The 26736-nt window shown below is 39.5% G+C and overlaps 2 protein-coding genes across 3 annotated transcripts; both read right to left on the bottom strand.

The window, feature by feature from the left end:
* Nucleotides 1-622: 622 nt before the first annotated feature.
* On the bottom strand, nucleotides 623-15033 carry rhoab (ras homolog gene family, member Ab). Its single transcript, XM_085147265.1, has 5 exons — nucleotides 14900-15033; nucleotides 7520-7677; nucleotides 5960-6080; nucleotides 4909-5039; nucleotides 623-4692 (listed from the first exon to the last, which is right to left on the bottom strand). The coding sequence occupies exons 2-5, from the start codon at nucleotides 7673-7675 to the stop codon at nucleotides 4519-4521; spliced, it is 582 nt and encodes a 193-aa protein (XP_085003391.1). The 5' UTR covers nucleotides 7676-7677; nucleotides 14900-15033; the 3' UTR covers nucleotides 623-4518.
* Nucleotides 15034-16303: 1270 nt separating this feature from the next.
* On the bottom strand, nucleotides 16304-26182 carry tmem115 (transmembrane protein 115). 2 transcript variants are annotated; one of them, XM_085147263.1, is made up of 4 exons: nucleotides 26067-26182; nucleotides 24625-25313; nucleotides 22506-22870; nucleotides 16304-20651 (listed from the first exon to the last, which is right to left on the bottom strand). In XM_085147263.1, exons 2-4 carry the CDS (start codon nucleotides 25114-25116, stop codon nucleotides 20348-20350), a joined length of 1161 nt encoding a protein of 386 aa, XP_085003389.1. In that variant the 5' UTR covers nucleotides 25117-25313; nucleotides 26067-26182; the 3' UTR covers nucleotides 16304-20347. The 2 variants fall into 2 exon arrangements, with proteins under 2 accessions (XP_085003389.1, XP_085003390.1); XM_085147264.1 differs by lacking the exon at nucleotides 26067-26182 and adding an exon at nucleotides 25767-26057.
* Between the last annotated feature and the right edge of the window lie 554 nt (nucleotides 26183-26736).

Genomic DNA, 26736 nt, shown 5'->3' with positions numbered 1-26736 from the left:
GTTTTACTGCATTGGCAGTATGTTTGAGATTATTCTTGTGCTGAAAAATGAAGACGTGGCCAATCAGACGCATTCTAGATAGTTTTTCATGGTGGGTCAAAGTCTACTCCCATCAGTTTTCTACAAGCACCCCAAACTTACTGGCTAAAATGCAGCACCAAACCATTAAAGAGCCTCCAGTGTGTTTTACAGGTGGCTGTAGACACTCACTGTTGTACCTCTCTGCTGACTTCCTCTTTATATACTGATGACAATTTGAACCACAAATGTATACTTTGGATTCATCACTCTATTAGACCTGTTCCTGCTGATTTTCAGTCAAGTTCTTAATGTGTAACTTGTAATACATCAGCCTTTTCTCCGTTTTCCTTCATTAAGAATGGTTTCCTGATAGCCACCCTTCCACTGAGCGAAGTTTTTAGCTAATAGCTCATTGTTTGTGCAAGAAAACCTGTCTAAAGAAAATCTTTGGAAGACCTTCAGAAAACTATAACTCAGAAAACTCAGAACTATAGGTCGAGACCACTTTAGAAAATGACAAGAAAGTCATGCTGCTTGGAAACAAAATAATAAAGAGACGATGGTGCCTCAAGATTTTTGCACAGCATTGGGTTTTTTAAAAAAATAATAAAGCAGCCGGAGTTTCTGATATCCCCTCCTTTTGAAATGTCATTTTTTCACAGCCTTTTTCATCAGGCCTGGCATTATTATGGTACTTCTGTGAATATTAAATGAATGCTTAATTTCTGTTCCTGTGTCCTCTTGCACTCTAATGCCCGTGGCGATCATTACTCTCCAAATCATGATTTCTGTGTTTACATCAAAGTGTCTGGCAGCACAAGAAAGGAACTGACACAGGCAGATTTTTTTTAAACCAGTATTTAGTCCACGCCATTTGACTGCTTACATGTGCTACACAGAGGTATTTTTTTCTTTAAGTTACACAAAGGCGTATGTAGGCTCAGCTCCATGCGAGTACCATCCTGCTCATACGTTTAATCCATTTTATTCCTGGATTTCCACTCCTCCACGCTGCATTACACAAGCACTGCTGGACACCGAGTGGCACCACACTCCGCACACACTCGCAGATTCTCGATTACTTGCCCCACAACATCCAGCACCGTCCCACGCAGGCTGAAACTGCCTCACCTCAGCATCCCACACACTCTCTGCAGCGCAGGCACATCTTTGAGTGGTATGGTGTTACTTTCTGCTCCCCAGGCAGCAGTCGTCCTAACGACTGGTTATTTATCAAGGTCGTAATCTAACTTCAGCGAGAATCAGCTTTTTATTTCATCTAAGCTCATTCTGACGTTTAAAGGTGCAGTGGGAATGCAATTTCATATTTTCATCCTGAGTTGAGACTTCTCAGTCTGAACTGATTTCAGACTACAAAGTATAAAATAATGACCACGTTCTGTAGCACAAATTAAGTGCGGATGACTTTAAGATTAAGAGCATTACTGAAGCTTCCTGTGACTAAATCCTAAACCCTGATCACCTGAGCTGTATTGTGCATCCCCCACGTAACATTAAGTTAGTTTCTGGCTGCAGCCACCTTGAGTTGAGTCTTTGCTTCATGTTACTTTTTTTTCTGAAATGTACCTCTCGAGTAAAAGGAAAAAAGAAAGAAAGAATTGGTTCCTTTTAAAATGCTCTATTGCATCTCAAGTCGTTTCACTTCCCCTCAGCTGCTGTCTGGATTTTTCTCTAGATTTCCCGTGCTAGTTTTACAGTCATGTATTCAGACATAGTGTTGTAATCTTAAGACATAAAGGCACCAGTACATTAAACACTAAACCATCAATCCATTTATATTACGTTTATTGACTGAGCCAAAGTGCTCTTCGCCAACCTGGAGAGGATAATGAATAGGAGTTGTGTGTTATAGAAAGTAATTTATTACACAAACCAAAGCTAGTTTACAAATAGTTTCCAGTCATGTGCGCGTGTATAGCCTAGTATGAACAAACCCACATCTTTTTTCCTTTTTTTTTTTTTTTTAATATATTTACAGACTTTGCATACAGCTTGTTTTTTCCTGCTCCTTTGTTTAAATCACTACTTCAGCATCCAAAATAAGGACTTAAAAATACAATAAAAACTAGAAATAAAAATGATTTGTACATGAGAATAAAGTTTGCTTTCCTTTTTTCTGTCTTTTCAGCTAACAGTGTGTTCAAAAACAAACAAACAGAAAAAAAAAAAAGCCAGCACTAATTGTCCTAGCGATGCTCTAGACAGGCAGCCGAGAGGCCAGCCTTTCTCCTGACTGCCCAACAACAGCATTTGGCGGGATGATTGATTGGTTATTAAAACCAACTGCAAATCATAAGAAAGATTCAGGTAAAGCACAGAGAGAAGGAAAAAACAAAAACCTAAAGCAACATAAGTATTCCCTAGTCTTCCACCTCTTATTTGTTTTTTTAAATACTGATAGACAACATGTGTTTATGACATTTTTTTTAAAGAAGTTGGAAATAAAGTATAAAAACAAACACCACGAGACTGGTTTCTAGAACAGGCTCCTCCCTGTAGACCAGGAAGAAGAACAGGAGGGTGCAACACTTTCACAGAAGAGAGCCAGAATGTGTTAGCAAAATGCACATTAAAGTCAGGAAAGGCTGGTGACTAACCAATCCTCAGACTGGCCATGCCTACCTTTTCTTTTTTCTTTATTTAAAAAACAAAACAAAACTATATTAACAGCAGGTGGTTATTTCTTTGACGTGGCTCACCTGCATGTTATACGAAATCCACCTGGCTGACCAACCTGACAATTCTGGCATTTCTATGCACTGTTCTGGGATAAAAAGGTCATGTCACTTTGTTGTTTGTCTCTCTTTAACCGTTAAAGCAGATGGGAGTTACTAACAGGCAACCTGTAAAAGGGATGGTAAATCCCAGGCATCCATTCCCTCCCCCCCTCAAAAATTTACCTGATCTGCTTAATGTACACATGACCCTTCTACATGCCTACACAAGCACACACACGTAATGTTCATAGTCATTCATCCCAAATAAGGAAATCAGTGGTGTGTATGTAAACATTACTCTCCTCTCCTTGTTCTTTGTCCTGGTCTAAAACCAGAGGAGGATGAGCACCAGCGGCCAGCTGTGGAACAGGAAGGGATGGGAGCAGAGCCATGGCAGTTTGCTCAGGTGGGTCTACGCAACACAGGAAGCTACCTTTGTCTTCCAATGGGACCACAATTCACCCGCCACTTCCACTGATTCAGTCTGAAGAACTTAAATGTTAAAAAACCCTCAGATGTGAACTAAAGTAGACAAACCAGCTGCAGTTAAGACTCCAGCATGTTTATGCTCATCTTGCCTGGCCACCAAAGGCACACTGCTGCTAACCTGGAAATAACTGAACCTGGCTGTGTTTTCTAAAACACTAAGATCATCTGAAGCAAGCAGATTGTGATAAGATACACTTCAGATCTCGTTTAAAACAAGCAGCTAGCCTCAAATAACAACAGCACTCAATGTCTGCAACAGATTATCCAGTAAGAGTAGAGGCTAAATGTGTTTGTCACAGAGTCTATAAACAGAGGATTAACTACAAAGAGAAACTAAATGGCACGTGAGCATGCTCCATGCCTCTCCAATAACACAACCCACCTGACAGCATGTGACTACTAGTTTAATCCTATCAATAAGACAGTTTTTCTTCCATCGGATTGAAGTGCTAGCTAATACACCTCAAATTTGTTTCAAGCACCATTCTGAGGAGCACTCAATTTATTTAACTGGCGATTTGTCTCCTATTGAGGGCTGTTTTAACTGACCTACAGCATATAACGAGTAAGATAAAAGTGCAAAACTAGGAAGTGATGCCGTGGCTTCCCTGTCTTATCGTGGCCACTTCAGAACTTCATACATCCCATCCCTCCATCTTCCAAACTTCACACCATCTTAGCCCTAATTCCAGGCATGAGCACCTGGGGATGAAGTCCACTGGTGGCCTTTTACAGTGGTACTCATTTACTGTGCTGTCCGTTTCTCCCTTCCGTCTGTCTGGTCATCCATTCAGGAAACTTTAAAAATTTTGTTATCGTCCCCAACTCCTTGTAATTCATGAGCAACTTTATCAGGGTTACCAGTCAGCTAGATTTTACAAAGGACTCGATCTTAAGGATCTTTATCAGTGTAAGTGGCTTGTTGAAAAGTAACTGTTCCAGCGTTTGGCTGGTCGCTGGTGTAAATTTCCCACCCAGATGGTAAACCCACAGGTAAAGAGCCCAATGGTTTACAGCGGTAGTCGTTTACCATCTCCCTTCCCTTCGTCTCCCCACCTGTACTTTGCCATCAAAGCCTTTCAAACCCAAGTCCCAGGGTAAATTCAGTCCAACAAACAGCCAGGTTACAGCGGTAGTCATTTACTGCACTCTTTTCTTCCTCCCTCTCCCTCCCTCCCTCCCTCCCATCTTGTAATCCCTCTGTCCCTCCCAAGCCCTATCCCCAGGTATAGTAACCCAGGGTGAAAACAGTCCAAATATGACGGCCAATTTACAGTAGCACACATTTATTGCTCTTTTTTCCACGACGGGCCTGCAGTGCTGCCCTGGTGGCCATCTCAAACACCTCCCGCACGCCGTCCTTGGTCTTAGCAGAGCACTCCATGTAGCCAAATGCTGCAATCCGCCCGGCCATGTCTCGGCCCTCTTCTGATTTCACTGGCTCCTGTTAGCCGAGAAAAACAAAGTGGTAGATTAGGAACACACATATTCTAGATAAGTGTTTAATCTCAAACAGCTTTTGCTATAGTGACTGGCAGAAACACTGCACCACTAATTCAAGATCTAAAAATCAGAAGAACACTTAAGATTCACTCTCATTTAGTTCAGAACAAACATGTTAATTCAAACTAAGAAAAAAAAAAAAAAAAAAATCAGGCACCTGTTTCATCTTGGCCAGCTCTCTGCGTGTGTGCTCGTCATTACGCAGATCTTTCTTGTTTCCGACCAGAATGATGGGAACGTTTGGACAGAAGTGTTTGACCTCCGGGGTCCACTTCTCTGGAATGTTTTCTGTAATGGACAAAGACCAGAGACGGGAGGCATAAACAAACAAATAATTCAATTGTTTAAGTGTTATAACTGTCAGACTAAAATGTAATTGAGAGCCCTTTATGCCTGAAGTGACCCTTTTTTTTTTGCTTTAAGACATTCTCCAGTGATGATGTGTCCATCCCTGCCCTGTTCCAGTGGACTTGTTTATCTTTTTGTAGCCCTCTGTGTCTCACTTAAAGGAGAAACAAAGTACTATTTACCATTTAATCCCATTTTTTCATAGGAAAAGTGGGCACCACGAACCATCATTGCATTCTTTGCAAAAACAAAGCAGTTTGATGTCACAGCAGCTGCATTTACATTTAAATGTGTTAGCAAAATTGTAAAATTGGAGGATGTCAGCGTTCTGATTAGTCGTTAAAATTTAAGCTTATGCAGACATAATTAAATTATGTTTCTGAAAAGAAGAAAGAGCTCTGCTTTTATCTCCACTGAGTATCAAATGTTATCTTACTTGGTCAGCAAAAAATGTTGCTTTGAAGATATATGACGATCTTTCGTGCAAGACTTTGTTTTATTACAACTATAATGTCCTTTCATTGAATCTTATTTAATTAATCTCTGGCAGTTTAATTTTCTGCTGCTTTTATCACTTTAATGTGCAGCCATTTCCATGTGATCATGGAAGTGCTGTTAATAATCATCATGAGGAAAAAAGATACGACTTTAACAGCAGGAGTGGATGACACTACATAACAAACGAGTTGTTACTCTGCGTGCACACAAATGTAAGTAGTTCCTCTGCAAAGTGCACAATCAAAACAGTCCAGAAATATCTTCTAATGAAATCAGAAATGTGGCAAACACAAGAGAGACAATTAGTTTTATTGATGTCATGAATGTATGTAACTGCGAGAATGTGTTTGCTTTGTACACACCCAAGCTGTCAGGGCTGTCTATGGAGAAACACATGAGGATGACGTCAGTGTCTGGATAGGAGAGAGGTCTCAGTCTGTCATAGTCCTCCTGACCTGCTGTGTCCCAAAGAGCCAACTCCACCTGACCAACATTGAGAAAAGAGAAGGCAATGAAGGACAAAAGGTGAGATTTGATGAAAGGAGAACAAGGAAATTAAAAAAAAAAAAAAAAAAAAGGATCAAAAGGGGATGGAAAAATGTGTAATTTTCATCTTGATCAGCATAACTTTTACACTGAAGCCAGCAAAGAAGGTGAGCAATACCTGCAGCAGACAGTCCTGACAACAAAGGCTTTTTTGCAACCTTAAACTGGCAAGGATTACTAACATAATCACGAATTATAATTTGAAAAAGACCTGAAAGAGTGATGATCTATGATATGAAAATGATAAATAAATTTTCTTCCCAGCTGTTGCCATTCGATAGTTCAAATATTCTCTCCACAGCCTCTTGAATACCCAGTTTGAAAGCCATATAAAGCATTATTACCCAGACATAAGAGAACATCCACAAGCTGCCTAAAATCAATCACATTCAAAGAGCAATTTTAGTTTAAATTAATATTTCTTGGTACATGTAATACATGTGCCAAATCTGTAAGAGGTAGGGGAAAAAACACCAACAATGTGCTCACATAAATTGTGCTCTTGTTCATTCTGCACGTGCCATTTAATTTCAGAGACAATATAAAACATGACAGTGACATAACATCTTCTCTATACAGAATGCAAATCTAAATGGTAAAAGAAGGCATTTGGAAAAGTGTCACACTTCAAGAAGCATGAATCCTTTGCAGCAGCACAGGAGGTTAGAAATCAGACAGCCAATAAAGACTTCCCGTCCCAGAATCCTATTAACCCACAAAGAGGTCAGGACTCAAGAGTTTGTGACGGATGAGGCTGGCTGCCGCAGTTATCTGGGAAGAACTAACTCCACCCACACAGGATATGTGTGGAGTGCTAAATAATCAAATCCACTGAACTCCAGAGCAGAGTGTCCTACTATATTTTATATAATCCTCACTTAGTGCAAACACACAAGCTACAAACACTTGGTAAAACATGATGACCAAGCTTGAAAAGAAACCAGAATTAGCAGATGACTGCTGTTGTGTGAAGGAAGATGTGAAAATGGAACAGTACATTTTTTCAACACTTGCTCACTTGGCCCTGAAGGTAGAATTAAAGCACTGAGCATGATTAAGCACCCAGGAAATGAGTCCCAGCACAAAAACCAGTGCAGATAGTAAGGAAGGAAAAGATGTGCTGTGACATTTAGAAGACTCAAGACTGAGTCACCTACTTTAGTAAAATATTCAACAACAAAAAAAAAAAAAATTATATATATAATTTTTTTTTTAATTCAGGTAAGAATCTTTAAATGGCATTTGTTCACAGAGTAAAACAGTCACTTATGCAGATGGGTCAACAGGTCTAAAGCATCTACCCCAAAGCACCACTCTTACATGGCATTAAGTATCAGTAGGCAGTGTAGTAGTTCGAATCCCTGCAGTTGTCTCACCTGTTTGCTGTCCACCTCTATGTCAGCAACGTAGTTCTCAAACACAGTGGGGACATAGACTTCAGGGAACTGATCTTTGCTGAAGACAATTAGAAGGCAAGTCTTCCCGCACGCTCCATCCCCCACTATTACCAGCTTCTTACGGATGGCTGCCATCCCTGGTGGAATACAAAAAGGAACATTTTAATCAGGGAACCACAGGAAAAGCGTTGCATGAAGTATATGTATAGCATGGCATTACAGCAGAGCATCAAAAAGGCACTGACTGTAACCACTGGGAGAATTACTCTCCTGTTCACAAATAAAATTTGTGCTACTCAGGTCTTGTTTGACTGCCCATTTCGAGCATGAGAACAGAGGAAAATATGAAAGTTGAGTCACATTTGTGCCACATAGAAGGGTAGTGTTGCAAGGTGCACCTGAACTATGCAACACTACACTTAACACCTTTAAACCACATAGCTGAAAAGCAACTCTGTCTCAGAAGCCCCCCAGAGTTGTGAAATGATTAATGAAATCAGAAAATAATCAGAAATATATTGGTATCACTATTCAAACTGATTTGAAAACAGGGTATACTTGATAAAAATGGCAAAGAAAATAGCAGGAATCATTTTGTATTGGGGTAAAGTTAAACTTCCTGCAGGCTACTACAAATAGTTTGTTAAAAACTAAAAGGTTAATTACGTTGTTCACATTCTCGATGTAAAATTGAGTAAATAACTGTAACCCACTTTCATTAATAATCCAATGTCTTGTGCATGTAACTTAACAATACGTGTAGTGTTTACACTGTCCCCTGTTCTTCTAACTGCACTGCACGTTTTCTGCACTACCTATACACAACATCACAAAGGTGTTGCGTGGTGCACAAAGATGCGAGCTACTAGGAAGTACTGAGTCAAGGTTCCAGTAATTCATTATTGTAAATGACCCAACAAGCGCACCAGTGTGGGTGTGAGATGAACTTGCCCAACAGAGTTAAGGGAAGTTAGTGCAAATGAGCGACATGCAGTCTTGTGTCACTTCTTTGCAGCAGCTAGGATCAGTCCATGTTGGGAAATTGCATTCAGCTGAATGTTAAAGACACGAAATGAGTGCCAGTGTTTTGGATTTTCTGCTGAACCGCCACAGATATTTTACAATTATTTAATATGCACTGCTGTTTAAACTATGGAAAATGACTATAATCTCAGCCACATTTAAAAAGAAAAATAGAGACACTAAACAAGACAAAAGAAGATGACTTGTCTTCATTTGAATAGGAAATGTGTTTTAAATGCTAGCGTTGTTCAGCTGGACACACTGAAACGCTCTTTATTCATTGAGCACACATCAAACATAGCTCATTTGTCATCGTGGCCCTGCTGCTTAGACTTTCACACCAACACAGTACATATACTGTGTACTTGCTAACAGCACAAGGACAACAGGACCTCACATAGCAGGGCTAATAAATCACATCCCTGAATGGATATTTCCTCCTTGGTTTGAGAAGGTATAGCAGTGCGGAGTGCCAATCATCATTCTCTACCCTGCTATCTCTATCATAGTGAGTCAGGTGGAGGCGTGGTAGAGAGCAAACTGCTTGACACCTCTCCTGTTGTCTTTCAATCCGTCAGCTAAAATGTGGTGTTAATCTGCTGCAGTTCTGGAGATGTATCTTTGTTTAACTGGCCCCTTTAATCTGCTAGGGTACCAGAGTTTTATTGATGTACCATAGTTTAATAAAACCCCAGCTGCATGAAAATAAAAATTAGTTAACATACCATTATATTTGTGTGTGTGTCCATATAGTAATTTGCATGCAACTGAAATTCTCAAATACATGTGCCTACAGTCTTTAGTTTCTGGCAACAAAATCAGTAAATTTCTGATGAAAAGGCAGCGTTTTCCTAAAGCACAGCACATCTGGACAAAGAGCTTACTTCCACCACTAAGATTTTTTCCACAGAACACATTCATCAACCAACAGTTAAATTCACACATGCTAGAGTTCCTGTCACTCGCTGGCTATGCTGCTCTTCCCTGTGGGCTTCACTCTCTCATTTTTAAAATTTGCTTGCCGAGCAGAGCAACTGTAACAGAGCTGTTAATGCTCTGGCCAGGACTGGCTTGTATTGCGCTCAGGAACAAATTGCGTTGTCTTCATCTTATGCCCGCTGCTCTGCTCAGTTAGCCCCTTCCCATAGAAATGAAGAAACAGAGGATGAAGCAAGTGAACATAAATTAGTTAATAATTATGTTACATATTTTTCTTTTCAATTTCAGTCCCACTAGTTATCAACTCTAAAAAGCATGGAAAGCATCTCATAAATGGTAGAGGAATTGTCTAAGTAGGACATTGGTGTCCCAAAAAAAAAAAAAAAAAAAAAATTAGACCACCCCCACCATGACTTTAGGATAAAAGGAAAAGACAAGAATTGGGGCAGCTGTAGCCTAGAGGTGGGTATACAGTCAATTTGCCCACTAGGTAAAAATGAGTATCTGTGACCTCCTTTTGATGAATGTTGGTTATGCGTCTATGACCAAGTCATTAAACGTACCAACCATGCTTAATAGCTAGCAGGGGTCTCCGCAGTAGAAATGATATAAAGCTGGTTTTAGGCATTAATTTCAGTAAATACAATTATCACAATGTAAGTATGACCTAGTACAGAAGTGCTGTCAAAAGATTAATATAGGTTGATTATTAGTTCTTAGGGTGAGAGTATGGCAATAATGATGGCCAAAGTACAAAAACTACATAACAATGTTGCCCATCCCACACATGATTGAAAGCTACAAAGCGTGTTTACAGATTCTGGAGCTGTGAGCACGCTAGGATCTATGACGTAATGTTGTCATCAGACAATGACTGTGACGCTCTGTGCAAGTTTCCACATACCTGCCAATTTTTTTAGGACGTGTAGATTGTAATGTAAAATCTCTGGACCAATGCATCAAGTAAACGTGCACCTTTCAAGAGGGCATCATTGAATAATGACTAAGTGCCCTTAGTGTCTCTAGATGTACATTTAAACGACAGGACAATTGCTAGTTAATCATTCCTTTTCTAAAATACAGATGTACTCAATGAAAAAATAAAACTTGAGCATTGTTTACCTGTTTGCAACAAACAGAATGTGAAATGAAGATTTCCACACATCATCATCATCAGCGGCTGTTAAAATTTAGGCAGCCCAGATTTCATGGCCCTTCTAAATTTAAACATGTTTGTCAATTAACAGGAGTGACGTAACAAGTCCTTTACAAAAACACCACATTCTCAGACATCAACATCATGGTGATAACGCAGATAGTGGGCAAGCTGACCGTCACTAAAGATAGTATATTGTTCGCGTTTAGCAAAACATGGCTGGTTATACAAGCTGTGTTGTAGGCTGGATGAGCAGCAAACCAAGGTAACATGTTACTTCACTTGTCATTCATAATCTTGTAGATAGTAAGGACTAGGCTACACGTGCACCCCATTAGCATGGTAGTCAGCAAGAGTCTATTAGATTAACTCAAATGAGAGAGACGTTGACAACCAACAGGATCAAATTACAGTGAAGAGTACACAGAGAAGCAGAGAGCAACAAATGACAACTGGTTAATATACACTTAGCCAGCAGTTTTTTGTTAGTTTGTTAAAATATTATATTTAAAAAAAATCAAGTAGGTATTTCTGGTTACTTATGAAAAGCAGTCCTGTTTAGATACACAACCACTTTCAAACACAAAACACTTCCACAATGCTTTCACATGTCATTCAAGTGTGAAGTGAAATGCTATCCTGTCAGCATTTTCACTTTGTATGACACAGCCTTAAACATTACTGTGCACCTGATGATTCATTATTTTATCTGCTAGAAAGAAAAAAAACAAAAACAAAACAAAAGACAAGAAACCTTTAGAAAGTGCCACGGTGGCATCGATAAGGTGTGTATGCTTGGCGAGGAAAAACCCCACTCCAGGGTGGAAAATTACCCCCACTTAAGGCTGGTTAACTGACTGCTGGCTGATAAATATTTCAATTTCTGACAGATACTTTTCACAAACTTTTTCTGTGACCTAACATGTATGTGCTGTACATATTGATAATAAATTGCAGCCCAAAGAAATGCAATTTATTATCAATATGTATAGCGCATACATAACGGAAAAATGCAGTATAAAAATATCCCCTTTAAAACTGCTTGGTAATGTATGCGCTATTAGTTTGCTAAAGCACTACAGACTAGGCTGCTCACAAGGACTATATTCAAGAAGAGAAATATTTGCATTTCAGCGATTTTTCCCCTAACATAACCTGCACTTTTAATGTAGGCAGTAGTCACCTGTTGTAAGCAGTTTGGCTAGAGATACACGGTGTATGAATTTACTTTGGAACTCAGGTCATTACATGTCAAAGTAACAAAGACGAGCTTGTTATACTAGCTACCTTTGGTCAAGACAGCCCTTTAAATTATGACCTTACAGTATTTGCTCATCGAGTTAGCTGTCTGGCCATGTCCCCTGTGATCTAGGGATTCTGTCTGTGTGAAAGATTGAATTGAAAAGAGCTTCTTCACACTGGTCAAACCTATGGTTTTTTGACTTGATGCCATCTCAGCCTACCAAGTACAATGTTGCTGAACTTGATTCAACATTGTGTGTACTCCAGTTTGTCCCTGCTGGTTTGCTAAAAGTGGCTAGACAGCCATCTGTAAATATCAGACCATTGTCAGTGTAAACAGTGCAGATGAATCTGTACGTCACGGTTTCGGTTTTGCCCTGTATGCGATCAGATGATAATTCATTTATTTTAAGGGTGTAGCATTTCTTTAAACCCACGGTTCAGTTCATCTCTCATTTTTCAGGCAGGTACGAATCTAGAGGAAATAACTATTTATGCCACAGTTTTTGATCATTTGATCATAAACAAAATAAAATAAATCAATTTTTCTTTTGAATTTTCAGTGCATTTCATACTTGAATGAACTTTACCACACTCAATGTTTTAACAGCACTAGCAGCTCCAGTTGGGTATCACAATACACGAAGATAAAACCACTAAGTTACTGTGGGAGCGATTTTGGTCTCGGTTTTCAAATTTACTTTTAAAGTACGCACATATGTGATGCCCTTTCAAGCCCAGTTTTATAAACAGGAAATGTTTTTTACAGCATTGAACAGATTAGCCCTGTAGTGTTATAAACATACAATGAAACACACATACTATAATGTGTACTTTACACAACATTAAATTAAAGGGAACAACATCATGGGCCTTATTAATATAATACATGTAGTAGAAATGTAGGTTCCTATTACATACTACATTCTGATAACGGTTCGTTGATAACTACATCTTACTAAATTACTCTGCAAACTGGAGGCACAGTCATCAATCATCAATTAAAATGAAAAAGAAAACCATAAGTAAAAGCACTACTGTCAAATTTCAAAGGCTCAATCAATTCATGTTAACAACAATTTCAAAATGCATTTCAGTTCTGAGACTCCAGTTACCATAATCAATACCAGAAGCTTTTATTAGCTTAGGTTAAGCATTCCATCAAGTGTATGAGACCAGTTGATCTACAGATAAGCACAGCCAATAAAATTACTGTTAAACATTTAATATACACCATTTTAAAAGTGATTATGGTACCAACTGCAATTTAAAGAATAAAATAAAATAAAAAAATACAGTTTCTTTGGTACAAACCTCTGGAGACACTATTATGGATAATAAGACTGCAGAACAATTACCACTAACCAGCACACAAATTCCAGCCACCCATTTATCACCATCCTACACTTTGGGCTTGTCTTTGTCATCACCCATGTACTGATATATATGTGGTATGGGTAAGAAGTCTTAATCGGTATGAAATTATTTTGACAAAGCTGACCATTTATCTAAATTGGATACTGTTCAAAAGCCATCATCTTCCTCTATTACAGTGGAGAGGATATGAATTTAGTTAACAGCTTCAAGGGCAACAACGCGCAAGTCCTGCAGTAAAACCTTGGTCGTGTATTAGGAGGCAGATTCAGAGTGATAGAACCTTATAAAGGAGTTACCCTGGAGGCTATTCTACATTGAAAAGAATAATGTCAAGAAATATTTACTCTGATTATTAACGTACAGTACTTTAAAACCAATTTATATGCTATACAAAAAGCTATGCTTTGAGATTGTGGTCACTGGCTCCAGCACTAGATTACATGTAACAGTTTCTCATTATTAGTCAAAGAAAAGAAAAAAGAACAGGAAATACTTCTGTCAACTTGACAATTACATACACTGCTACCATTTCCCCAAGAATGCATTAGATCTTTAGTTTTGATTTTAACTGTGAGAGAACACAAAGTCACACCCATGATACTGTCACATCAACAATAACCATAACGCATAAATATGATGATGGATCACTTTGATATCACCAAGCAACACCCATGTGGCGGGTTAGAAAGCTGACTTCAGCTATATATGGTCGTCCACTATAGCCAAGGTACAGAAAAAGTTGTGTCGCCTGTGAGAGCTCGGAGTGTTAAACCAAACATTTTTTTAACCAGCTAGCCACTGGGTGGGTCACCAGAAAGATGGCGTCATCACAGAGGCAACAGATGGCTAGTGTGTCCGCAGTGGAAGAATGGGTGGGTGGCCAACATCCAAACTACACACCAAGCGAGATCCACACATAACACACGTACGATTTACCAGAGGTAAAACCTTCTCGCCACAAAGCGTCTCAAAGAAAACAACTCTTAAAATGCCCTAATAAGTAGAAATGGGGCGCCCAAGTACAATTGACGCCTTCTAAAGCGTACAAAAGGACGAGAAATATGAATTTTAGGTTTTCAATAAACTGCAACGCTCGTTCACACCGCCCTTCTTATCTTTAACTCGTCACGGGAAAATTATAACCCGCCTAACAGCCATACTAACAGACAGTCAAAAAGAGACGCTGGAGAACCGCCTGATCAGCCGAGGCAAGTCAGGGAAATCGCCTCATTGTTTGGTTAAGAGTCGACAATCTAGACCAATCTTTGCGGTTCCATTTATAAGCCTTGCTAAGTTTGCACAGTTTGTAAACAGTGCCCGGTAGAGCCTGATAATTTTCTTTAGGGGGAGGCAGGGGTCGAAAGACTTTATACGATAAGCACACACTAGTTTTTTCTTCAGCACAACTGAACAGCAACTGCGGAAGCGGCACTAAAATAGAGGTCGGCTCGGGGAAAGGCTAACTTAGCTACCGTAAGCTACCATCGCTAGCTTTTAGCTTCGCTAGCACGGCCTCGCTCAGCTCCGGGCAACTTTAAAAAAATATTTCCATCACTTTTAAAAATAACAGTGCGAAAGAAACAACATTTCATCATAGTCGGATATCGCAGAAAGTTGTTTACCTTCAGTTTATGTGCCTAGCAGTTAGGTTTTTCAGTGTTTCTCGGACCAAAGTTGTTTTTCCGACCAGCCGACTCGCTCGCTGCTTCCTCCCGTCTAAATCTGATACAATGAATTACTTGACGGGAGCGAGCCGCTAAGGTTTGTAGTTTCTAGCAGAGGGGGAGGGGTGGCGGGCACGAGCCTGAGAGCCACACCTGCGCGGGCACGACTTGGTGTGAACACTTGTGGAAATGTGTAATTTCAGGGTACTATGTGAGCCATAAACACAGTCTATTTCACAGGTGGAATTTAAAAAAAAAAAAAAGACTTTCACTCAGGTTAACATGTGTTTTAAAACAGCGTAAGTGTTTCTATCCAACCAAAAGACTTTTACAAGGGTTTCCAATTACAGGTAATCTAAAATAATCTTACTTAAACCACTACGCGGTGTCCAAAACGACTGACTCCAACATTTCCTTACACCTTAACACTAAATCGTTTTCCTTAGGTTCCAGCTAATTGTAGCTTTGGGCTAAACAAGTGACAGTGGCCATTACTGTACTGGACCAGTATAAAATAAATGATGGGGTTATGCCCCTACGGGCGAAAATATTTTAAGAACCGAGTTAATTGAACCCAAGTTATAGCTTTAAGGTCCAATTCTAAACAGAGCCAGAGCCTAACAGGAAAAACTATGTGCTTACTGCCCCACCTGGCGGTAAATTTAAGAAAAAACAAGCCAATTCAGAGGCAGGGAGACGAAATTGTGTAAAAATGTTCCTGTACATATGAGAAACAAAGTAAATGTTACACTACAGGTTTTCCTCACCTCTGGCAATATATAATATCTGCCAAATTAATCACACTTTTTTACTTTACTAGGAATTAAGAGGTTAAGTTTTGGAAAAGCTTCACCTGTTCCACAAGTCCTGCTAATAAATACTACTGTGTGATCACCTCTATAAAAGCAAAGGCTTTGGTAGTATTTGTGTTAATGCAATGCCAAGGAGGAAGTGCATCAACAATGATCTTAAAGAAGCAACTGTTTCTGCCCTTCATTCTGGTAAGGGTTATAAATTCATCATTATATGTGAGAAGGATTAGTCACTAGTGGAAAACATTCAAAACAACTGACAGTCTTCCCAGGAGTAGACGCCACAGCAAATGGCGTCTACGCCACAGCAAATTCACCCATCAAGGTTGGACTGTGCAATGCTCAGGAAAGCTGAAAAAAAAAAAACCCAAAAATCTAAATTTAGGATTCTAAAGGTCTGATGTGTGACTTATAGTGACATGTAAAAACTTTTTCACATGACTACTGAGCCCACAAATTCAATAGTAGGTCCACAGCAGGGTACCAATTACCACACGAGTAATAAACCATTCACTAACATTTCATACAATCGCCTTTTATTTCATATTGAGATGAACAAATATATTTGAAAATTAACAGAAGTCTGTGCAAATGCCACAGTACAGAGAAAGAAAGATGTCCTTAGTGTGAACGAGATCTACTGGAGCAAAAGTAGAGACAGAGAAGGAAAATGGAAGTAATGAAAAGCAAGAAAAATAAACCTTGTGGGTGATCAACTCTGCCAAAACACAACAGTCTCATCTTTCTTAACCATTTTTTATCCAAAGCTCATGAACTTTGATGTTTCCCCAAAAAATGACATTTTTCCTAGGAATATGTTGTCTCACAAAGTGTCTTAAAGACTTGACAACCTTACGTGTACAGCATCCCCCAAACACCCAAATGTACCTTACAAGTGATAACCCAGCCATATCAAGCAGTGATTATATTTAATGTCATTGTTACAGCTCTCTTTTCTCAGCTCCACATTTGTAAAAACACTCATACTGGAAAATTAAGACAAGAAAAACAATCAGATTAATAGAGGCAATAGTTCTAAAAGAAGTCTTAAATTCTGATGTAACAACATATGAAGCCCTTCAGTTACTCGTCTTCCAATTTTATACCATGGGCATACAATTTTCATCCATCTCTCACGTGTCTCAAGTCAAGGAGCTTGTTTAAGACCTGAAAAAATCTAACATAAAATTATGTAACTGGACATCCACTTGGGAAATGATTTGTGAGAATACATTTAAGGATGAATGTAAGGGTGGAGTGAAACAAGCTTTAAAAAAGTCACCATGCCCAGCTGAAGACATGATACATGTGAACAGGGGAAGGGGAAAAAAAGACTTGAACCAAATTTATGTCGGCCAAGTTGCAATGCTAGCATTTCTGCAGAGGCTAAAAGAGAGGCCACTGTAATTTAACAGTGAACAGCACTGACATCATTCATTATGCTCGTCTGCAGTTTTTATAGTTTAACCCAACTGTACAAAGGGATAAGACACACAGACAGGATCTGCCTTCTTTGCTTTAATGACATTTTAATTCAAGGGGGAAAAAAAGGAAATAAATAAAAAACAAAACATTGGAAACAGGACTGGAGGTGAGGTTTGGCTGAATGTCAGACTGACGAGATTCAGTCTGAAACCTCAGACTGCCAGCTACAATGCTCCACGGCCTTCAAACCACTAAAAAAAAAAATAAATAAAAATAAAATGGTACAACTTCACCAAATCACTGAGCTTCACAGTTATCTGCAGGCAACCGCATTAGCATGTTTTGCTGCAATGCTGATTTTGTGATGCAAGCTGAATTGGGCAGCCAGTCAAGCTTAACACACACTTTTTAACTGCTATTTGAGGACTATCTTGCATGTAAAGGGTATGAAAATGACACCATAAAGCTGTAAATTGCACTGTAATTCTATGCAATTATGTACAAAGTTGCCTTGACTGTTTTTATCCGTTGCTACTGTGTTTGATGGGTGCAGTGTGAGGTATCAGACGTCTGACTGCAGCTTCACCTGTTCCACTCTGAAGATCAGTTCCTGTGTCCATTCATTTACAGAAACAGTAACATTCAAATTAATGTAGAGGCCCAAATCATCCCATGTATGCACAGGCTTGCCAAAATATGAACACAGTGAGATAAAACAAGAATAAACAAGACAGCACACAGAATTCCATCCCTCTAATATGGCTTATCACTTCCCTTTCAACATCACATCTCATTCCATCAGCCGTTTCAATTTATCACATGGGGCAAAGGTCTGCAGACTACAGGCTATTTTTTGCCATTTATTAAAAAGCAAAGAACCCAATTCTATATTTCAGTGTTAAATTTTTTTTTTTTTTAAAAAGTGAAAATTTGAGTCCAGACACCAGGCTGACCGTTTTCTCGTAGCTTCAAAGGCGTGCTCAGAATCACTCCTTCTGAGCCACAGATAAACATTTTCATTTAGGAGGAATTCAATTTGGTTGGCTACATTTATGTGGGTTTTTTGTTTTTTTGTTATTTTGAAGGTGTGGGGACACAGGAAGTTGATAAAACAACATTAAAAACAACCTATTTTAATATTTATTTTGAATACAAAAAGAAAACTATTAAATGGAATTACACATGTAACATCATACTTATTTTTGTAGCTCCCTGGTTTCCCTAATAATATAATAATAATCATCTGTAATTTTCTTAAATATCTTTAGGAAAGTAGCGGTAACTCTTAATTCTTAGCAGTTTACCCTAATCAGCGTTTAGTCTTAATGTTTGGCCTGTTTTCACAGGAAGAATCATAGAGACCGAAGGAGGGCGTGAATATAACCTCATGGACTTTTGCACTTCTAATCTAAAGTGATTTTAAAAAACCCACAATGGTTCACAGTCTCAGCTAGTTGGAATTTCTCACTGAAATTACAAGCTTATGATTATGAGTGCAAAAGTATTTTTCCAAAGTATGGTTTCAGTTTGTCATCATTGCTAAACAATTCATTTGCTTCAAATGACTCTAATCAAAAAGGACAGGAGGGAAATTGCAAATTCAATGATTTGATTGTTTCCACAATAGCATGCAACAGCTACAGCAATGACTGGCAGCACAATCAGTGAACTGATGACCTTTAGGTGTAAATGAAGTTCATGTTTATTTAGATGAAATAATTTAGCTGCTATCAACAACCCTAGAAAACAATTCACCACCAGCCAGGTCTGGAAGTATAAATTTAGAGATGGTAATGCTACAAGTCCAAAGGATGTGACTGATGTTGACTACTGACCAGGACAGCAGTCCTCTGTTTGTGGAATCATTTGTCCTCATGGACCAGTGCCAGAGTTACAACAATTATAAAACTTAAAATCGGTAACTCATAAATCAATGAGTTTTCTTTAAATACCACATTTCTAATGGTGCAAATGGATAAAAGAAGCACAGACAATGACCACCTTCCCTTCATTGTAGGCACCCAGATAACAGAACAGCACTTGCTCACACATTTGTAGCATAATTTCAGAATCTTGAATGCAGAAGTGTAAACAAGTTAGGATCAGGAAAGAAATAAAATCAGCTTGCAAAACAAGAAAATCATCCACAGATCTGTGTGAGCGTAACACCACCAACATGTCTTGTTAGTCCAAAAAATTTTGATTTTTGTTGAATTAAATAAGTGAATAGACTATTTGGGGGGGGGGGGGGGGGTGTCCCACATTTTTGTCCACTGACAAGAAACAAAATAAAAGGGGGGGGTGGGGGTTAATGTGGTTTGTACTTCTGCTTGTGATTCCAGAGAGGTATCAGGTGGCAAGTTAACCTGGTCTGGAATTTTTCTTTCACCTGGCACTTTTTCAAATCTTGATGTTTGGTAACACAGTTCATCAGCAGGACAGACCCGCAGCAGCTTCTTTCCTGTGGTCCAGCAGTTGGTGCTGAGTAACATGCTTTTCATGCTTCCTCCGTTCCACACCTGGTTCTATATTTGGAACCAGTGAACCCAAAGCTAATCTGACTTAGTGCTTCTCAATTTGACGCGCTACAGTCTTTCATCGAGAATCAGGAACTCAAACCCAGCCTCTGTCACGGACAGCTTTCCCCACAGCGAAAAATAAAAGAATGAATATGGCTGCTCTGTAAAACTTACAAAAAAAGAATATCATACACCCATTTCATTATTTATTTAGAAAGCAAAAAAAAGAAAAAAAGAAAAAGACACATGAAGCAGTGAACAGATTTCTGCAAGCTGGGATTAAGTCTGGAAAAGAAAGAATTTTTGTGACTTTCTTTCGTTTGTATGCAGGAGCGAGTCAAGAATTTAGTGTTCAGTCTGCCCAACTACACTGAGCATTTACAACCATCGTGTCTCAACTGAAAGCACTGTACAGTCTTTTGGGCTTCACAATGATGCTGACAGAGTTTGAGTGTGCACAGCTGTTTGTATACACTGGTCAAAGGGGTGTGTGTGTGTGTGTGTGTGTGTGTGTGTGTGTGTGTGTGTGTATACGCCTAATAGCTGTCACTGAATAAACCTGTATACTAGTCAGGAACTCTGAACACACCAGTATACTTGCCAGTGACCTCAAACAGAGCGTGCATATCTGTACACTTGTGTTCTGTTTGCTATGATCTTGAAGGTGCATCCTCAAAGCTGATGATGCTGGACTCTGGGTGTTGCACTCCACCCGAGGAAGGTGCTCCGCCACTTTGTGACATCAGTGATGAGGAGGTGGAGGAGAGGGAGGCACTAATGGCTCCCCCTGCTGTTCTTGGTGTGGAGGAGGGCTCACGTCCGCCTGGTAGGAGCGGCTGTGTGTCGGTTCTGACCTCGTCGTCATCGTCGTCTTCCTCGTCATCCATGCTGGGCCAAGCAGACTGGTCCTCTACGCGTTTTAGACGCTCGTTCAGAGCTTTCAGGGCCAGTTGTCTACAAGGATGAGACGAAGAGAAATGCTTTGCTTCAATGATTTCAGGCCTCAAAACACTAAACTACTGACATAATAAAAAGAAGTGAGTAATGTGTCTCTATGGGATTCTTGTAGGAATTTTATACGTACACACTGAAGAGTCTTTAATGGTAAAGACTAAAAAGCTGATAATGTTGAACCATATTTAAATTCACCAAAATAAAAAATACATATAAAAAATGAGCAACATCTACCAAGTGGTCCCCTGAGGGAGTTCCAATAACTTGGCTTCAAGTATCTGACACAAGTTTTTGTGTCAGGCAACATCAGACTCAACCCAAACACTGCTTTTCTAACTGTAAAATAAAATGTGACTATTTGAATGGTGCCAAAAGAAAAGAAACATTATGTTTGCACTAGTCTAATCAGAATTGCACCCATTTTAACTGGGTGTAATTCTGATTAGACTACTTCATACTGCACTAATCTCACCTTTCCCTGCTCTCAACAAGTACGCCTATTGTCTCAAACACATCAGGGAGTAAGTGGAAACGAAATATTAGAAATTAAGATGATTACATCATTGTGCAATTAAAGCCTCCCAACAATTGTGACACTGAACATTAAGAGAAACACAGAATCTGACAGGAAAAGCACCAATAGAGCTTTTCACTTGCGTCAACTCATTTTACCAAAGTTGGTGGTTAAGTCAAAAACTACCGCAAACGTACAAAACTACTGCTGACTCTTTGCTCTTCGTTTCCTCCATGGTGCATTACCTCTTATACTAGTTATGCCGAGGTGTGACGTAATAAACAAAGAGTAAAGTCACACTGAATTGAGTAGATTGGCCGCTGTCGTGACACCCAATCAAGCTTTTTGAGTCAAGATCGGACATGTCAAACTGAATCCATCCATTCCTAGTTATGACAAATCAATACTTACTAGAGCTACCTCACCAAATTTTCTGTTGTCTTTTAGGATTGCTTTTGTAAGTAGGAGTACCCAAATCTAGCAGTGAAAAAAAAAAATCCTAAATAATGTTTTACTTAACTTTTGCTCAAAAGTCAACTCTAAATTTATTAAAATGTCAAAGAAGTCATTGCTGCTGTGGGGGCATTTATTTCTCTCCAAACATGTAGCCAAAAAAGTTGCAAATGTATAATTCACAATTGTTTCACATCAACAAACATATAATCTAAAGTGGTAACAGTAACTTGTTTTAAGATATCTGTGCTTACACACAGACGTCACTGAACACACTGGCAGACTTTGCTATTCTAGACAAAACTCACATGCCACACCCAGTCTTTTCTTTGGTTAACTACATGGCTACTAATGACTACTGTAATATTGTAAAAAAAACTAAATAAATAACTGTATCATGTTAATGATACACGAGTGTTTAAATTAATATGCAATTCTTATTTTGTACATTTTTTACAGTTACGATTATGGTCTCTTCCCTTACTTTGTAAATTTGCCAAACATGACACCAAACACACACAATAAAGTATATTTTGTAGCTATCCCATTAACAATGTATTATTAATGAATGTGTATTGAGAGTCTGACATTTTAAGAGCCATAACTCAAACGTTCTCTTTTAATAGAATGGCATTAGAATGCCATTAGGAACCTATTCGCACCATTTATTTAATGATGCAGGGACTGTTGGAGTGTGGCCTTAACGTGGGCATTTTAGACCATAATTTGAAATATAAATAGATGAAGGCAAAAATAACATTTTATACAACACTTTACTGAGACAAACTGAGGCTGGTTGTATTCAATGCTTCACTTTCAGTTTAGTGTATGAGGACATATGTTTACAGATGTAAATATTTAACTCCTCCTTGTTTGCGCTCACTCACCTCCTCCTTTCTGCATCCTGTGGGTCTGTCCCTGGTAAGCTGATGGTGATGGAGGAGGGCGCTCCCACGTCGTATCTCTTTACCATCTTCCTGCACACCTTCATCTTCACCAGGGCAGAGTGGACGAGCCCTGCCAGCAGTCCCACAGCTGGCTGCACTGCCTCTGGGAAGAAACTTGCGAAGGCAAAGTGGTCTGACATGTCGCCGCGGCCCCGGCTGTGCCTCTGGTAGAAGCGCAGGTAGACCCATCCAGACAGTGCACCATAACTGTATGAAGCCAGGGGAGCGGAGCTGTCAAGCAATCCAGACAGGCGCAATAAAGCCAGGAAGAGGAGGACCAAAGCTGGTGCTGCTTTGAGCCTCACCTGAAAGGAACAGAATGACTTCAGTTCTGGTGGCCAAAATCATTGAGGAAGTTACCATTTTATAAAAACTTGTTGGCTCGCAGTTCTCACAATCTCTTTAAGTGAGTTAGATTTAGGAATGGGGAAAACCAACTGGTTAGATGCCGGGTAACAGGCAGAAGTCACAGTCAAAGCGTTTCAACAAATGTTTCAACAAAGTTCCTAACCTGGTCAATTGAGACCAAGAGAGATTTGAGAAGTGACCCAGTTTCACTCAAACTCGCAACAAGCACAAAAAGCAAAAATGAGGGCAAACTAAGGCAGAATGGCCAAGATGTTTCAGAAACATATTGGGAACATGCCGCTAAAGTGTGTCTCAGCAAGAAAAACTAAAACCTTATCTGGACACAGCTGCTCTGCAGACGAGCAGGAAACTAAACCCTAAAATGTAAATTAAAAGACTGCACTGTAGTCCAAATGTCGAAGAAAATCGAACACAGGCCAACTGGAGAAAACGCTCAACACCTCAGTCTGTAAACTACATGTGCTTACACAGTGATAACTTATGACCATATAATGCCATTAAGAGCAAAAACTGGTGACAAAATGACACTTGGATGAATGAAACCTCTGAAAACGTTTCACGTTTGCAACATGATTTTTAAATTAATATACAGATGGTAGAAATATGACAATTAAAAAAAGTTATGTCCCTCCTCCAGCATAAACTACAAACAGACCACTTTTACAGACTTTGGGAAGACGACTTACAAGTGTTATAGTTAAGGCAATAAATCTGTGATATCTAGCTGACAGAAATCTATGTTTTGTTTTGTTTTTATTTATCACTTGATACAAACACAGCCCTGTGACTGACTGGTGACCTGTTATGGTCAGTCACCTCACAACCCTGAGTTTGAAAAGTTGAAGTGGATGGATGAATGGATAAAGTCCAAATAACAGATCTCTGTAAAAGACCTCTGCGGAGGGGGTGCCAAAACTTCTCTATGCAGGAAAAAAGGTAAAACCCCAAATCCCCATATAATGCAAAAATAACGCAGTAGATAAAAATAATTGTTTTGTGAGTGTGTCGGGGCAGCGGCGGGGTGTGTGTGTGTGTGTGTGTGTGTGTGTGTGTGTGTTTCGTCGTTTATTTTAAACACAATTACAGAAACAATCTCATCAAGACTTATCCTGTGTTTGTTAAGAATGTGAAAAGTTGCTGAGTACTTTTTAGCCAACAGTACATCCTGTTCCATGTCTTTTGGCAAAGTGAAAGGTAAGAGAAAGAAACACCTGAATTTTGCATTATAAAACCACAAATGATAACACATATCATACAAAGCCAGCAATTTTACACTGTACTCCACCATATACATTTGGTTTTATTCTTCAATATATGCACTCCTATCAAAACCAGAAATTCCAACTTTCATCCAGTCTAAGAAAGTGATTTTGAGACACTAAATCTTACATATCTACTAATAATTAATCACTCCTGCACATCTAATGGCAAAGGAAGCAGTCTGCAGGTAATACTCCTAAACTTGTATTAATCCAGATAATAATTAATAATTAATAATAATAATAATAATAATAATAATTCGACATTGACTGGTGTTATATTGATCTGTCATGTCCAAAAAACAGAGTTTATGCACATATTCTAGAGACTAGTGGTTAGCTTTCCGTTGTTATTTGTGCAGTGGTTAGGGTACATACTCAGTTCATCTTTACGCCATTTTACCCCACCCTCTCTTATTAATTAGGCTCACCTGTGGCACTCTGAGCACTGTAGTATCCCCCATGGTCTGCTTCAGCGCCACCAGGACACCTCCCAGGAATCCGGCTGCTCCATGGACACGCACAGCAAACAGGAAGTCCAGGTCAAAGGTAGCCACATAGGTGAGGAGGTAGGAGAAGCCTGCTAACAGGCCTGCAGACACGTTAACCACTGCGAAAAAGATCAGGAGCTCCAGAGCACCCCACAAAGGCTCCAGCAGGCGCCCACAGGCCATTACTGTCCCCACATTGGCTGCCACACCCCAGACGTGCTGCTCCACCACTCCATGGGTTACCAGCGTCCACACCCAAAAGTTGGGTGGAAAAAGGTAGCCCGGGGTCACCCCCAATGCGTATGGAGTGTTGACAGCCCATGAAAGCAGGTACAGCAGTACTACTAGAGCACTTATAGCTTTTACTACTACACTGGTGCTGGCAAGGGCAGCCAGGAAGTGCTGTCGTGCCACGGGCAGGTAACGATTCATTGTGGTCAGTTATGAAGAAGGTCCTCTTTGAGCAACTCGGCCCAAAAGAGTTAAAAAAGCAGAACTAGTTGCCTGTTGTTGTAGCAGTTCTTGAATAACGGAGAGAGGTCAATGATGCCAAGCAGAACAGGAGACACCCGTGGGTCCTGACAGCATCAAAATCCACACTTCTCTGTGAGCCTTCATCCGGATAATGTCTGTGAAGTGGGCATAGGCAGCTTTAGTAATCAACACAGTTAGCTTCTACTCTTCCTGCAAACGTTTGTTAGCAATTGTATTAAAACTCATTAAGGGAGTTTGAAGCGTTACAGCTCATCTACCCTTCAAAAGGAACAGTACAGTGGAAAACAAGCAAAAACGCTGATTCTTACAGTTTAACAAAGTAACAAACTTTGGGCTTCAGTAGATAACCATAGCTGGGGCATTTTAATCAATCTGGCGACTTTCAGTCGGTGTAGACAAAAGTAGGGCAAGCTTACAAATCACCACCAGTTACCAGACAGGTGCTAGGAGCCAAATATGCCAACAATAAGAGAAGCAAAAATAGCCAAGTAGTAATTTCTTAAGAGCAGTCTGGCTGAGCTAGCTTGTAAACACTGATAGCTGAGGCTAGCTAGCTGTCAAACTGACAGTGTATCCAAGTACTTTACTTTATGTCCACTGAAGATCAGAAGAGGTTTCGTGTGAGTGTAAAACAGAACAGCTAGGGCCAGTAAAACCTGGTCGATGAAAAAGCCCACCGAGCCCCAGTTCTTAGTCCTCTCGGCCCGGGCTAGCCTGAGGGTTTCCCGTCGCTAGCAACAGGCCCTCAAAACAATATTAAAGACGTTCCCGGACCAGCATCAGCTCTCATATAGTTCATAGTCTTTCTCATACGACCCTAGCTTCATTGGTTTATTTTAATGTTCTTCTCTCCTTACAAAGCAGGTTGCCAGACAAAATTATGTTACCTTTCCAGGCACTTCTCCTCCCAGAAAACACCACACAGCAAACTGACCTGCGCTGTCTGCCACCGTCATCAACAATCGGTGAAAAAACGCCGTCGCGTAACTTCCGGACAGCATAGCACTCTGGGATACTGAGTATTTACACAATCATTTCCGTAAAACGAGTCTGTAAATGATGACTTTCGTTTGCCTACGGCGAAAACTATTTCATTTAGTTTACATTTCCTTATATACGCTATTTAATTTGCACTATATTTTAAGTTAAATATTTCACTTTTTTTTTATCTTGCCTTTATTGTACTTTTACTTTAACCCTTTGAGGTTCACACCAAGAAAATTGCAATTAAAAATTATTTTTTTTGCATTTTTTATTCATTTAGAACAACAGTAACAAAGTTTAGTTGTTTTTTTTTTTTTTTCAAACAACTCCATAGTTTTTTAAACTTGGGCCTCAACCAAACGATTGAGATTTTCATTCATGGTAAAACTGAATACAAAAAATATTTTTAAAAGCTTAACAAAACAGTTATAAACTTCTGTAACTTAGCAGCAGAGTAACTGAACAGATACAAGAGAGTTGTAGTGCTACAGGACCAACTGCAACTGCAATATAGAGGCCTTAGATTTCCTTTATTTCTGGTGATATGCAACAAAGCACTGCTGGTGGGCATTC

The sequence above is a fragment of the Neolamprologus multifasciatus genome, chromosome 20 (assembly GCF_963576455.1).
Source record: "Neolamprologus multifasciatus chromosome 20, fNeoMul1.2, whole genome shotgun sequence".
Taxonomy (NCBI): domain Eukaryota; kingdom Metazoa; phylum Chordata; class Actinopteri; order Cichliformes; family Cichlidae; genus Neolamprologus; species Neolamprologus multifasciatus.
Note: the sequence above shows the minus strand (reverse complement) of the source record. Positions and strands in the feature narration are given on the sequence as shown.